General features: G+C 39.6%; 1 protein-coding gene across 1 annotated transcript in view; it reads right to left on the bottom strand.

The window, feature by feature from the left end:
* The window catches only part of CCDC102B (coiled-coil domain containing 102B), a 326339-nt gene that overhangs the window by 97587 nt on the left and 212302 nt on the right, over positions 1–16450 (bottom strand). The window contains exon 7 of the mRNA XM_084622012.1: positions 13204–13374. Within this exon, the coding sequence (XP_084478138.1) occupies positions 13204–13374 (171 nt within the window). The remainder of the gene's footprint in view (positions 1–13203; positions 13375–16450) is intronic.

The raw sequence follows: 16450 nt of genomic DNA, 5'->3' as shown, positions 1-16450 counted from the left end.
AGGTGGGTAGAAAGTTGGCTAGATTGTTGGGCTTAACGGGTAGTGATCAATGGCTCCATGTCTAGTTGGCAGCCAGTATCTAGCGGAATGCCCCAAGGGTCGGTCCTGGGGCCAGTTTTGTTCAATATCTTCATTAATGATCTGGAGGATGGTGTGGATTGCACCCTCAACAAGTTTGCGGATGACACTAAACTGGGAGGAGTGGTAGATATGCTGGAGGGAAGGGATAGGATACAGAGGAACCTAGACAAATTAGAGGATTGGGCCAAAAGAAATCTGATGAGGTTCAACAAGGACAAGTGCAGAGTCCTGCCCTTAGGAAGGAAGAATCCCATGCACCGCTACAGACTAGGGACCGAATGGCTAGGCAGCAGTTCTGCAGAGAAGGATCTAGGGGTGACAGTGGATGAGAAGCTGGATATGAGTCAACAGTGTGCCCTTGTTGCCAAGAAGTCCAATGGCATTTTGGGGTATATAAGTAGGGGCATTGCCAGCAGATCGAGAGACATGATTGTTCCCCTCTATTCGACATTGGTGAGGCCTCATCTGGAGTACTGTGTCCAGTTTTGGGCCCTACACTACAAGAAGGATGTGGAGAAATTGGAGAGAGTCCAGCGAAGGGCAACAAAAATGATTAGGGGTCTGGAACACATGACTTATGAGGAGAGGCTGAGGGAACTGGGATTGTTTAGTCTACAGAAGAGAAGAATGAGGGGGGATTTGATAGCTGCTTTTAACTACCTGAAAGGTGGATCCAAAGAGGATGGATCTAGACTATTCTCAGTGATAGCAGATGACAGGACAAGGAGTAATGGTCTCAAGTTGCAGTGGAGGAGATTTAGGTTGGATATTAGGAAAAACTTTTTCACTAGGAGGGTGGTGTCCTCTTCTACCACTGAGAATAATCTAGAATCATCCTCTCGAGACCCTTAATCATTTTTGTTGCCCTTCTCTGGACTCTCTCCAATTTATCCACATCCTTCTTGTAGTGTGGGGCCCAAAACTGGACACAGTACTCCAGATGAGGCCTCACCAATGTCGAATAGAGGGGGACAATCACGTCCCTCGATCTGCTTGATATGCCCCTACTTATACATCCCAAAATGCCATTGGCCTTCTTGGCAACAAGGGCACACTGCTGACTCATATCCAGCTTCTCGTCCACTGTCACCCCTAGGTCCTTTTCCGCAGAACTGCTGCCTAGCCATTCGGTCCCTAGTCTGTAGCGGTGCATTGGGTTCTTCCGTCCTAAGTGCAAGGTCCTGCACTTATCCTTATTGAACCTCATCAGATTTCTTTTGGCCCAATCCTCCAATTTGTCTAGGTCCCTCTGTATCCTATCCCTGCCCTCCAGCATATCTACCACTCCTCCTAGTTTAGTATCATCCGCAAATTTGCTGAGAGTGCAATCTACACTATCCTCCAGATCATTTATGAAGATATTGAACAAAACCGGCCCCAGTTGACAATGACCATATAACTTACAAATGGTTAAGAGTAAAGAAGGCATTACGGAGCAATCTTCAGTTACCCCCACCAAAAATATAGAGAAAAGAAAAGGAGAAGAAAAAATAACCTGTATGACATTGAGATTTAAGTAAGGATAGCCTCCTCAACATTTAAAGTGTTCTCCACAGCAGTGTTCAGGGCTTCAGTGTGCAGGTGTGAAACTTACTGGACTACAATTACATCTGAGAGGTAAACAAGAACACAGGATGGATGCTTTAGAATATCTTCCCTTCATAAAATGGCTCTTCATCCCAAAGGATTTCAAAACTAGATAGGTATGCAAAACTGACACATAGCCATCTCTGGGATGAAGAATAGCACAACTATGCTGCACAACAATATGGGGAAAAGAAGGGAAAATCTTGAGGACAAATTCCCATTTTTACAAAAGTGCCACAAGACCTGAATGTCGACAGAAAGCATCCAAGTCTTAAGTTAAAAGATAGACCCAACTTCCTTTTCCTTCCTACCACTTACTTCCTTCATCACCTCTCCACAAATCTGCCTAACAGTTCCTAGTCAGATTTATCCTGCTCTCCAAATTTGTATGCAAGGTGTGTGGGTGCATTTGGGCGAGGGAAAGCAAAAGTTCCCTCCAGATGAAGAGTTTCTGGTGGTTTGAGTTAATAAGACTTTTAGTGAAAGTTATGAATATGTGCATAAGGCATTGTATGCTGAATATATCAAACAGCCAGTGCTTAATTTTTGCCCGGGCTTGCCAGAGCTGAGCCTTGGCACTTGTAAGCTTGGCAGTTCATAGATCCAGCACCTCTAGGCTTGCTGCATCAGTTATGAATGTAAAATAATTGCTTGAGCCCCAGCACCATTCATTATAAATTAAGCACTGCAAACAACACATTGTGTCTGCAGGTTCTCTGTATTATTTCCCATAAATTTGCATTCACTTTGGAACAGAAATGTCATACCTGTGGAGAATCTCGCTACCTACCATAACAATAAGTTTACCGTCACAAAAGCCACAAAAAATGAGCCTTGTTAGCATAGTCCCTAAGAAATAATAAACCATATCACATCCAGATGGCTCAGTCACACTAAAGGAGTAAAGAGAATAAAGCTCAGTAAAAAACAGAGTAATTAAGAGCAGGGCAGATACACACACTATCTTTCCTATTCATGACCTCTGAAATCCCTGAAGTTATAGAATGAATTTCTCAGCAGTTACAGATAAATGGGTGAAAGCTCACTTCTACGTTATTTATGTATGGAGCATATGTCTTAATTCCTTAATAAATCTATTCTGCAGCTGCAAAGAAAAGGAGAGCTGGATCCTATATTTTCAGGAAGATGTCTGTAGAATTGCACACGTTTATACTGGCCTATAAGAGGGTGGGGCTCTCTCCCCTTGCACTCCCTTTAGCAAACAGTCCTTACACACTCCCATAGCCAGTTCAACACTACATGTCTTATTTACAACATGCTATCAGTGCTAGTTTCCCACAACATAAGACTTTTTACCTTCTCCCCCCAAAACCACCTGAGAAACTATCATGTCCCTGAACTCCTAGCCTTCCTATTTCTCTTTTAATTTCTTCCAGCTGTGAGATGAATCACCTTGTTAATTGTTTAAACATCCAATCCTTAACCAATTATCTCCTCAATTTGGGCCATGTGGGGATGTTTGCAAAGTACACAGAGTGATGAGTCAAGCTTAGACTACCCATACTCTTTCACAGGGCCACAATGACACAAGTCTAAGAAAGAAATTAATTTAAGAACAGGGAAAAAGCCAAGGCATCCTGAACAGTCTAAGAGTTAGAGAGGCAGAACCTGAGGAAGTGTAAATTGTCAAAGCTTCACTGATTTCAATGTGCCCATGCTAATTTATACCAGTTGAGGATCATCCCCGGAGTCTTAAATGAAACTCCCCTTTCTTGAAATTAAAAGAAAGATTAGAGAAGCAGAACTTGTCATTCTTCAAAGAATTTGAAAAGGGTATTTCTAGGATAATATAAATCTTCATGACAAGCTATTACTATATCTAGCAGTAGTTTTAGTTTGATTAGTAATTATTTGTTTAATGAATTATTTTGCAGTACTTTCTGTGTGCATGCACTTTTCTTTCAGTTATATAGATGTTCATCTCTTGCTTTCATAATCTCTGTATTTTTGAGGACATAGTTTTCCACATTTTATGGTATATATTTTGGTAATGTTTTCTTATTTTGTATCTGTTCTTCATGACCATACTTAAGAAAGGAGGGAAGCAATTTAATGGTAATGCCCTTTAAAATATGTTCCGTTTTTAAAATCAGTAAACAACCATAAACACTAGATCTAAACAAAAACATTATTTGATGCTACCATGATTTGTTAAATTGTCCCATAAAGTTTGACCCTTGAGTGATTCTGTATGATAACCATTTATATCATTAATATTGCCACTGTTAGACAACTGCTGCAACACATCTTATATAAAGTATGTCATGTAAGGTTATCAATACAAAAGTTACAATCTATCCAATATAATTATCCTGTTTGTATGTGTCATAAATATAAAGGGAAGGGTAAACCCCTTTGAAATCCCTCCTGGTCAGGGGAAAGCTCCTCTCACCTGTAAAGGGTTAAGAAGCTAAAGGTAACCTCGCTGGCACCTGACCAAAATGACCAATGAGGAGACAAGATACTTTCAAAAGCTGGGAGGAGGGAGAGAAACAAAGGGTCTGTGTCTGTTGGTATGCTGGTCTTTGTCGGGGATAGACCAGGAATGGAGTCTTAGAACTTTTAGTAAGTAATCTAGCTAGGTATGTGTTAGATTATGATTTCTTTAAATGGCTGAGAAAAGAATTGTGCTGAATAGAATAACTATTTCTGTCTGTGTATCCTTTTTGTAACTTAAGGTTTTGCCTAGAGGGGTTCTCTATGTTTTTGAATCTAATTACCCTGTAAGATATCTACCATCCTGATTTTACAGGGGGGATTTCTTTATTTCTATTTACTTCTATTTTTATTAAAAGTCTTCTTGTAAGAAAACTGAATGCTTTTTCATTGTTCTCAGATCCAAGGGTTTGGGTCTGTGGTCACCTATGCAAATTGGTGAGGCTTTTTATCGAACATTTCCCAGGAAAGGGGGGGTGCAAGTGTTAGGAGGATTGTTCATTGTTCTTAAGATCCAAGGGTCTGGATCTGTAGTCACCTAGGCAAATTGGTGAGGCTTTTTACCAAACCTTGTCCAGGAAGTGGGGTACAAGGTTTTGGGAAGTATTTTGGGGGGAAGGACGTGTCCAAACAGCTCTTCCCCAGTAACCAGTATTAGTTTGGTGGTGGTAGCGGCCAGTCGAAGGACAACGGGTGGAATATTTTGTACCTTGGGGAAGTTTTGACCTAAGTTGGTAAAGATAAGCTTAGGAGGTTTTTCATGCAGGTCCCCACATCTGTACCCTAGAGTTCAGAGTGGGGGAGGAACCTTGACAGTATGCATATATCATCTTTGTGTCTAAAGTTATGAATATTGACTATACACCAGTATTTCAAATGTGTTTGCTCCTGGGGTAACAGCCACAAGGTAGTTTACATCCAGCACATTATGAATGGACCATTCAAGTTGATGGCACATTAAAGAACACTTAACTCTCACAATAGGCTATAGAAGAAGCTCCTCCCCGCCTTGTGAGCCTTCTTATGGATACCATAGGCAGATTATGGGAAATGGCTGCTCCTATGAGTCATCAAGCCATGTAAATGCCTGTGACTTGCTCATGTGCTCCTGGACTCCATCCTGTCCTTCCATTTTTCACAAACTAAGGCTGAGATCTTTTTTTGGGACAGTGAAATTCCCTCTACATTGGAGAACATATAAAAGATCCTGGACGCATTTCCTTTTTTACTCTTTCCTGCTCTGACCTCTAGACTTACACTGAAAGGAACATACTGACTATGGACTGAGGACCTTCTAATCTTTTGGAAATTACCAGAAACTTTACAAACCAGCAGTCTGTAATATCACTGCTACAAACATGATCCAAGAACTCTGCAATGATTGTATGTATCCGATTTCTTTGACCAGTTTATCTCCTTTCTCTTACAAATAGACCTTTAGATATTAAAAAAATTGGCAAAATGTGATTATTGGGCATGATCTGAGTTATATACTGACCTTGCTATGTGGCTCATCTCTTGAGATTAGAGGACCCCTTCTGTGATGAAATTGGTTTTCAGTAATCACTCATCATAGAGTCCAGTGTCTGGGTGGTGAAGCAAGGGCTGGAACGCCTAAGGAGACTTTGACTTCTTGTTAACCAGTGAAGTAAGACAGAAGTTTACTTTTGTTACTGGCTTGGTATATCTTATGCTAGAATAATCACCACTTTGGGGTGAGTCTGCCCAGGGGTTTGTCCTGAACCCACTGAGGCACGGTCACACCTTGATGTGGTGGCTTCCATGTCTGCAGGTGCCTAGCTATTACTATACTACTATATTAGCCTCTTCCATTATAAAGAATCCCAAAATAATTTATAAATGTAACTAACTGATCAGTCTGTCAGATCTTCAAGACGAGGATTGTGTGTGAGAGTCAGATAGTGTTTAGTTATATAGCATATTTTGGTACTACTGGAATACAAGTCATAAACAAAGCTATCGAAACTATAGAGATCGATCACTTCATGTTGACGCACCATGGAAGTACAGTCACCTCCTCAGTGGAAAATGAATAGCAAAGGAGGAAAGGAAGAAGAGTGAAGACTGACCTGAAACTGCAGCAGGAATTAGTTAGGCAGAATGTAAATACCCAGTTTGGAATTAGGCCAGGATACAACAGGCCAAATTCTGCCTTTGGTTATATCTATATAATCCCACTAAAATCAACGTCAGTATTTGGCTCAAGTTGGTTAAATCCCTAGTGCAAGGAGACTTAATGACAGTGGTCAGGACTTTGGTTTTGTGCCTCTCCCAAAGAAAGATTAATGTACTTTCGCCATCAAAACAATCTCAACATTATCTTGAAATAGCTGACTCCTGGAGAAATGTTTCCATTTTTCTAAATTCTAAGAAACTCAAGTTGCCACAGTAAGTGGCTGAGGATACTGCCTGCCAGACAAAAACAACATTCATCATATCACATCTGAAACACAACATACTTGTGATTGACTCACAGTGCTAAAAAAATACTGGGTGAGACTTAAACACCTGCGCCAAAGTCCACTGAAAGATGCGCGCCACTGGTTCACTTCAGATACACCAGTTTAATTCCCACATCAGTCAAGACCATGCATCCAACTCCCCCTTCTCCAGGGCATCAAACACAGCCTACCTGTGATCACTTTTAGGGCCCTCATGGCTTAACCCAATCCTATCTGCCTGTTATTAAGTCCATGTCACTGTCAGTGGAGACTAATCAAACACAGTGTATGGAACTATGTTTAATTGTTTTAAAATTAATCTTCCACCAGTTCCCTTATTCCCTATCATTATTTTTTAAAAACCCCTAGCTCTTATATAGCATGTCTAATCAGAAAACCACAAGGTGCTCATGTATCATTATTCCCATTTTACAGGTGGGGAAACAGAGGCACAGAGCAGTGAAATGACTTGTCCAAAGTCACAGAGGAGGCCACCAGGGAGTAGAACCCAGGTTTCTGAGGCCTAGTCTAATGCTTTATCCACTAGGCAACGCTGTCCTGCGTAGTCTGAAATATCTTACCATTAAGACATGTTTTATGATATTTATCCAAAAATTTAATTTGGTTAATTTATTTAATCACTCTCAGTATTACTGTGCTTCCCAGGACCATCCTTTCTTGGTGTTTTCATCTTAAATCCTAGCCATTGTTTATATTCCCCCCTTTAGAAGGCTAATTGCTCAATGGACAGAAGTGGGTAAGCAAGGCAAATTTAATTTGAGGGAAGGGAGGTGACACACTTTTCATGGAAAAATTGGTAAAACCAGGCATAATTTCCTGCATTTTAGAGGCTCTTAGATGAAGACTTTAGATTAAAGAGAGACATCCAACCACAACAAAAAAACAATAAAGAAACAAGAACCACACACAAACAACTAAGCTACTATTTGGAATGCTAAAGTAATTAATCAGTGAAAAAATTGTCCCACTAGGACACCACCTGTGTTCTAAAAATGCTTAACCTGAAAACTCACTCATATATTACACACACACACACGCAAAATATTTTTAAAAATGTATGATAGAAAATTGGAATGCTTGTTTACTGCCCTCAAATTTGGTCACTGGCAAAGATTACAAATCTCTTCCTTCCTCCCCCCACATCACCTTCTGTCATGATTTTGTTATTTGCTCTGGGAAGTGGTACCTCTAAAAGGTGTTAAAGTGATATGTGGCATTATTTCCTGAGGAATAAAAGACATATTAGTTTTTATTCCAAGAATAGCAATTATGTTTATTTAGGGGGAAATACTGACGGTTTGTTATGCTGACAGTATAAAGCTAGGCATACATATGCTGATCAATTTGTATTAGCTCTTTGCTAAGGTCAGACCGTGTGCTTGGAGCTGTATTTGATACTGAAGAAGGCATGGTCCCTGCCCAAAGAAGTTCATAGCTGAGAGGCCCAAACATACAAGGTACTGAAAGCCCTCAATTTCCATTGTTTTAGCAGTCTCAGGCCCTAAATTATGAGCTCACAATATAAACACAACATCCTCGTATGTTTCCCTCCCTTTTATTGAATGTAACTCATCACTTCCTTTGCTTAAGCATAGGCAAACGTGCATTTTTTGTCCCTTGCAGTAAGGGGATAGCCTCAAAGAATATCTGAGTATATGTAGAGCTGGATAAATAATTCTAAAAATTTATTTGTTAAATGATTTATTCCAAAAAAGACAGACGTGTTAAATCATTTTCATTAATATTCAGTCTGCTCTAGATGGAAATCAACAGCAAGACAAAAGGACCTTCCTTCTTCTTAGCAGATGTCTCCTTCTGTTGACCAGTTTTAGGGCTTGAATTGAGATTTGGATGTAATTTATTTCAATCTTCCGTGTCCTGGTCACACAGAAGTATGCATTTAATCTGCAAGTACATTTTAAGGTATGGAAGAAAAGTATCTTCTTGCATTACTGCTTCTAATTATATTAAGAAAATTAATAGTTCTTATTTCTGCCACAATTCTGCATGTTTTTCTCCCGTGTTGTGAATAATAAAAACTTGTGTTTTATAGATGACATGGTCTTGTTTCATCATTGCATCTGGTGCAAACTCAGTTCTGTCTGGAAAATTAGGCCGGTAATAGGGGAGGGGAACTGAAACCTTCTGGCTCTGCTTTCTGGCCTGATTCAGGTGATACCCATTGTTTTCTACACTTACGTTATGTCTACACTGCAATTAGACACCCACACTGGCCTGTGCCAGCTGACTCAGGCTTGCAGGGCTCCAGCTAAGGGGCTGTTTAATTGCAGTGTAGATGTTTGGGCTCAGGGTGCAGCCCAAGCTCTGGGACACTACAGCCTGAGCCCAAATGTCTATACCACAATTAAACAGCCCCTTAGCCTGAGCCCAAGTCAATTGGCATGTGCCAGCTACAGGTGTCTAACTGCAGTTTAGACATACCCAATATATCCCTATTTCCGTCCTATACAATTATTTGCTACAAATCAAATGTAATTTGTAATGGTGCCTGAAACCTTCTTGTTTGTTTCTGAAAGTTTGGACATCTTCAGTTTTGACTTCACCCTACTGATTACAGTCAAATAATTTGGCCATGCAGCAGGGAAGGATCTCTTGGAACCTTTATTGCACCTATAAAATTTTCTAAATCCCTGGAGGTGGGAAAGAAGAACAGATTGTTCTGAGATTGAGAGGCTACATTGGCAATGTTTCCTTTTTGAAAGGATTAGTATGTGCTAGAGAGACCTTTGGTGCTACTGCATTTAGCTGTTCTTCTGCACGGTATGCTTTGTTAGATTTCCTTAGCCTTTTTCAGTACATGATCAATGTGTTATATAGAAAGATGTGTGTGACATGGGACCAGGATGGTGTCTGCTCTTTATTGGCACAAGTGACAAAACTTTTAAATCTGGCAGGCTTACACTGCTCAACTACTTTTATAGACAGCCCAGTGCATTCACGTGCTGTATTATACCCTAACCACTTATTGGAAAGAATGAGAGGAAATAGTGGGAAGAATGATAATAATATTCCCTCCATAGACACTTCTGCCAAAAAAAAACAAAAAAAACTTGCTTCCGATCATTCTAGTGGGCTTGTCACAGAATACTCCTCAGCACAATATAGTACTGTAGCTGCTACAAGCTAGAATAATCACTCAAATACCGTTAGGCAAACCAGTAAAGAGTTTATAATCACCTCTGTAAAGACATTATCTTTTTTTTTTCTGAAGGCCCATATTGGTTTAACAAATCGTCCTAAGTACAACATAAAATAATGAGTAAATTTGGCAGCAGCTCAGGTTGCTGCATTAATATATATAAATTAGATTTTTGGAGTCTTAAATGCAATGTCTAGTACGTTTTCAGATATCCTTTCAAAATCTGTTACAATATGCTTCCGCTATAAATGAACTCAATGCATGAGCAAAAAATAACGTAGATCATAAAATATACAAAAACCCAGCAGAGTCAGAGAGAATGAGAACTTTCCATTTTCATGTGGGCTCAAGAATAGGAATAATCGTGTTGAACATTTCACCCTGAATACACTGATAATTTCCTGCCAATGGAGCACAGGAAACAACAAACTGTTTTTGAGGTTGGTTAAAGACATTTTGCCTATTGTGTCACAAACACAATTCTTTTGAGTGCTGAATGCAGCAGTGTATTAATCTAAATCTGAGTTTTAGGAATAACAGAAGGAACCTAAATGCTAATATAATCTTCTTCAGACAGCACTTAACTAAATAAAATCTTCATGCTTTTGCTAAATCATTGTTAAGCTGCTGCATTAGGAGAGAAAACATAAGTAACTGGAAATCTGATAATTTCCCTAAAAATACAGCAAATATTCTTGTCCTCTTAAACAAGAAGATATTAAATAATAATAAAAATATTACATTTATGATTACCACAAACAGTATTTCACTAAGATCAGCTCTCTAGACATTAGGGGAGCTCCTATATCCTACACAGTATGAGTGGTTCCTTAACATGCTTCTTGGTATCACTTGCTTGGCAACATTGTTAGTTCCAGCATACTGCTGGCAAGGATTATTTTCTTTGTTCAGCTGATAAACCTGAACAAAACTAACTATAGCTCCCAATTATAAAGTACAACTGCTAGAGAAGGCTCTATGCGTTACAGTGGTGAACTGGGTGAGGGACTGACACCAAGGAAATAGAAATCTCCCATTTCTTCAAAGAACAGGTTTAAGATGGGTGGCTGCGGTGCAAGTTTCCTATAAGGCACCCACCAACCTGTACATTTTGTGAGGCCACTTTTAGAGTAAAAAGTTAGGCAGTTTTGTTGTCATGACTGTTCTCTGCTTACTTAACCCCTCTGTTGTCACTTCTAATAGGAGCACCAATTAGCTTTAACTAGGAGTGTGTGATTGTTATACCCTGTCTAACAGGAACTGGGCTGATATCAATTAATTTCAAATAATCAGCTAACCTGTCAGATGGCAGTGATGTCTGTGTTCCTAGTATCGACAGATCATGAGTGAAAGTTTTCATGTGCTTCTACCAAATTCCTAAACATCCAGTCCCCAACAGGATTTATTTTATTTATAAAGATATTTTCTTGGACTCGTCATTTTACCAGCTTTGTTTTTCCTCACTTCCCCCTCTCCTAGTCTGTCAATGATTGGCTCTGAAATCAAACAGAGACTGGATCGGTGGGCTGCAGCCACTAATGCAAAAGTAACTCTTCTAACTTAAGGGCATGAGAGGTGCCTTACTGTATTGGGTGTCTGCAACGATCAAAAGCAAAGTAATAAACTAAGAGTCCAATTCTGCAGACACCTGTTAATGGACATAGTACTTATCCTACGATCCTGACTAATAACAGCAAGATTGAAAGACAACTGGGCATAGAATACATATCTTAACAAAAAAAGTTGGATTATCAAATATTGTATCAAAATCTGGCCAGCCACCATCCTGACTGTGCACAAAGCTGTGAACTGGGGAATCTTATATACACTTGCGTGGCACTTGCTATGCCAAAGGTATTATTTCCTCATTTTCAATTACCATCAAATTGATTCTTTCTAGGTGTCTCAAGCTGAGCATCTAAAAATTGATTCACCCAAATCACTAGTCACTTCTGAAAATACAGGTCCTCTCTCTATATATATGGCTAGGATTATCTAGAAAGGCTACTACATGGAAGAAATAGGAAATTCCACTACTAAGTGTGAGGAACCGGCCTTCAGGCAGTATCACTATATCACATGGGTGCAAAAGGAAGACTTTCTTTCCTGCTTAATGAGCTTCAAATGGTGGCTGAAGATTCATTTTTCTCCATCACAAAACATTCAGGGAGAATGGGCACATCTACACTATGATAAAAAAACCGCAACAGGGAATCTCAGAGCTTGGGTCAGCTAACTCAAACTCACAGGGCTCAGGCCGCTGGTCTAAAAATTGCAGTGTCGACATTCAGGCTCAGGCTGGAGCCCAGGCTCTAAGACCCTCCCCACTTGCAGAGTCTTACAGCCCAGGGTCTCTCCCAAGTCCAAACACCTACATTGCAATTGTATAGCCTGCAGCCCAAGTTCCATGAGGCCAAGTCAGCTGACCCAGGTCAGCCATGACCCAGCCATGCTGCGGGTCTTTTATTTCAGCATCAATGTACCCAACGTGAGCAGGGAAATTATGTCACTTCAGCAGTGCAAGATACCTCTGTACCATAAACCAATTGTAATCATCACTTTTCTCAGGTAAGGGATCCCCTTTTCCAGGCTAGTGGGGAAAAAAATCTTGAAGCCAAGTTATTTTCAGAATGAAAAAGTGGTTAGATTTTTTTTTTTTTAAACTGAAAGGTAATCAGGGCAAGGAGGAAAGCACATGTGGTGATGGTTGAAGTTTTTTTGGGATGGGAGGGAGAGGATGAAACAAGTCTAAATAACAGCCCCTGAAATGGATATTTTGCAGCAAGCATACAATTAACCATCAGCAATGATCCTGAATCTAAAGTAGTCTAAGATGTTTAAGGGTAATTGATAATGAAAAGGATTAACCTGGGTTTTGTACCCAATAGAAGGTGTTGGGCAAAAGCAGCAGAATTTTGTGCTGTTGTGATTTAAAATAATCTGTACTCATAGGAATGTTGAAAAATTAGTCGATGAACTCCTCTTATATGTATATATTACCCACACACACACACATTTTGTCCAAATTGTCTAATAACATCCTAATTGGCATATTCAGTAGAAAGATAAATTGGGGGGTTATTAGATTTATAGAGACATATAAAATCTTCAGAAATAATCTTATATTGGCAGGACAATGGATAAAGGGACTAAAGAAGTCAAATTCCATGTCTAATGTCAAAGATTGCAGTCCTAGAAGCATAAATAAACACATAACTCCTCAACATAGGTGAGAGGTTTTTTGCAGGAGTGGTGGGTGAAATTCTGTGGCCTGCTTTGTGCATGAGGTCAGACTAGATGATCATAATGGTCCCTTCTGACCTAAATATCTATGAATCTATGAATATATAAATGCATTTACAGTATACCCTTGAATATGTGAATAAACTGGAAGTGACAGATCAGATTCTTTTAACAAATTAAAAGTTTCAATACCTTATCCTCTGCCTGGTTTTGCCCTCTTTTTAGGTCTTCCACACGACTTCTCAGCTTCTTAACCTCAGCCTCGTGTTGTTCCACTCTCTTGTTTGCATGCATCAGTTCCGCCACTTTATCATGAAACTGCTTGTTTAGCTTGTGGTGTGCATGCTGCAGATCAATGAGCTCCTTTTAAATAAAAACAATACCATTCAGATACTGAAACACATCTGGGGACTGAAACAGCTTAGAAATCTTCTTAAAGGAAGTTTTCTATCAGGGAGCCTGCTTTGGCTGTTGAAAGTCTTGCTTATCAAAAAAACTGGTTAAGTATATTCCAGTTAATATTTATTTTAACAAGAACAATTCTGCATTTTCAGGTGAACTTAAAGTGTAGGACCTATTCACATCACTTCACAAAAACTATAGGGAGGGCAGATCTTCAGATGGTGTAAATTGTCTTTATATCACCACTGACACCAATGGAGCTATAAAAATATACACCAGCTGAGAATCTGGCCCAGGGTTTTTTTATCACAGCATTGCAACTGTAACATGCTGCCACTGAGGAAGAAAATAGTCCCTTCAGTAGAGAGCTGTGAGAAATGTCAGGGCTGTCTGTGACTGTCTGAGGAGAATTGCTGTGGAAAATTACATGACATTTTATCAAAAGACAGAGGTTGTTACAGTTAAACTGGTGAAGCTTCCAATCCATTTATCAAAGCCCTTTCAGTTCTTATTTCAAGGTAGATGAAACAAATATTAAAATAAAGTTAATCTGTTTCTGGAACATTTTAAAAAGTAAAATAAATCTGTTCATACCTGTTTTCTCTTGCCAACTCTTAAATTAAATACACATTTTCATAACTAGTTAACCTCTATCCTCTGTGCTAAAGTATTAATCATTTGGTCAAAAATCTTAAGAGTGAAAACGAAAGTGATAGCAGAGAGATGCAACTAGAAATAAAAAGTTTGTGTAGTCAAGACAAAATGTTTTACAGTTGAAAGTAGCAGTGAGTATAAGAGCTACCTTGTTTGGAATAAGAAACTTGATTATAAAGAGATTATTGTTATTTTTACTAATTTGTATTGTGGTAGTGTCTGAAGTCCCCAGCCCCATTGTGCTAGGCACAATACAAACACAAAAGAAAGACAGTCCCTACCCTGGACACCTTATAATTTAAGTAGAAGTACATTGCAGCCTAAGTAAATTGTGAAGAAATTTGAAACATCAACTGAAACTCAGGACACTAGCTGGCATCTATCTGAGTGTCTTTGATTTGATCATCTATACTGAACATTTAGAGCTTCTGGTTTTTTGGTGTTTATTAATTTCATTTTTGAGGTTAATCGGGGCTTTTGAGGGCTTTCTCTTCATATACATTGTAATGAGTAATGTATATTGTATAAATTGCTCATTACACTCGTATATACTGTAATAAGTAATCTTTTGATAACGTTCCCTAGTGTGTTTTAATGTAGTACTGTCTCAAACAGTACTACATTAAAAGAAAAAGAGGCCACTAAGGGGGGATATGATAGAGGTCTATAAAATCATGAGTGGTACAGAGAAAGTAAATAAGGAAGTGTTATTTACTCCTTCTCATAATACAAGAACAAGGGGCCACCAAATGAAATTAACAGGTAGCAGGTTTAAAACAAACAGAAGAAAGTATTTTTTTCAAGCAACGCACTGCCAACCTCTGGAACTCCTTGCCAGAGGGTGTTGTGAAGGCCAATACTATAACGGGATTCAAAAGGGAGCTAAATAGATTCATGGAAGACAGGTCGATCAATGGCTATTAGCCAAGATGGGCAGGAATGGTGTCCCTAGCCTCCGTTTGCCAGAAGCTGGTATTGGGTGACAAGGCATGGAACACTTGATGATAACCTGTCTGTTCATTCCCTTTGGGGCACCTGCCATTGGCCACTGTCAGACGACAGGATGCTGGGCTTGATGGACCTTTGGTCTGACCCAGTATGGCCATTCTTATGTTCTTATGCACCAGGTAACCTTTGGTGCACACTAGCAGGGTCTACATGGACCAATTAATGTGCAACACATTAGTGTACTTCAGAAATCATAACCTCATGGTTTTCATTAATGTTCCCTATAGACAAGCCCTTAGATACAAGTAAGCACTTTCTGTGTTTTTCTGGCATTTATTGGATAAATGCCCATTTCTTTTTTTTCTTTCTTTTTAAACTTATCTTATTGGGGGTGCTATATTGGTGTTTATTGGTAAAAACAGAAAATCAGAAGTCCTATGAATATTTCAATGTAATTAGCATTTATAGTTTTTTTAAAAAAGTCCACAAGCCCTAAGCATCTGCTTCAACTATTATACTCTCCTGCCTCCCTGGTTCCCAGTTTATTCCTGTAAGAGTAAGGCCTGGTCTACACTACACAGTTAGGTGGACACATGGCAGCTTACATCAACCTAGCTGTGGATGTGTCTTCACTTAATTTGGCTCTTGCTGACATAAGTGCCTCGCTGTGCAGATTTAATAACACCAGCTTCATGAGTGGTGTAGAGTCATGGTTGATATACTTAGGTCAATGCAGTGAATGTGTAGACACTGCATTACTTATGTCATCCATTACTGTCCTCCAGCAGCTGTCCCACATTGCCCCATACTGACCGCCCTACTCATTATTGTGAATTCAGCTGTCCATTATTGTGAATTCAGCCTTTTCCCTCTGACACCTTTTAAAGCCCATCAAAAGCCACAATTGGTGTACATATACCTGAAATGGAAATGACTGTTCTTTCCCCTTCATGAGTTCTGTTCCTTTAATGTATTAAGTTTTAAATCTTTTTTTTTCAAATTGCCTGGTTCATGTTAAAGATTATTTTGGTCCAAAAAATAGAATTTTATTCTGTCAATGTGGCTCTGATTTTGATGTCCTTGTGCTGGAGGGCTAGGGCAAGTTCGGCATGTAGATCCAGGAATGTGGCCTTGCACATCTGAAAGTTCTGCACCCACTGCTCTTCATCCCAAGCCTGCATGACAGTATGATCCCACCAGTCCATGGTTGATTCTTAGGCCCCGAACTGGTGCTCCATCATCTCTAGTTGCTCTGTGAATGCCACCAACAACCCTGAATTGTTTCTTTCCACAGCACTCTAGCCTCCAAGGCATCCTCACGTTCCCCACAGCTTCTCTTGTGGCTCTGCAAATACGGCAGGATTATGCAGCCTGCGCTTGCAATGCCCATGGTAATAGTGCAGGGCTCCGCAGGCTCCCAGCTTCTGTTAGAGGT

Source organism: Lepidochelys olivacea (assembly GCF_965140295.1).
Source record: "Lepidochelys olivacea isolate rLepOli2 genome assembly, chromosome: 2".
Classification (NCBI taxonomy): domain Eukaryota; kingdom Metazoa; phylum Chordata; order Testudines; family Cheloniidae; genus Lepidochelys; species Lepidochelys olivacea.
Note: the sequence above shows the minus strand (reverse complement) of the source record. Positions and strands in the feature narration are given on the sequence as shown.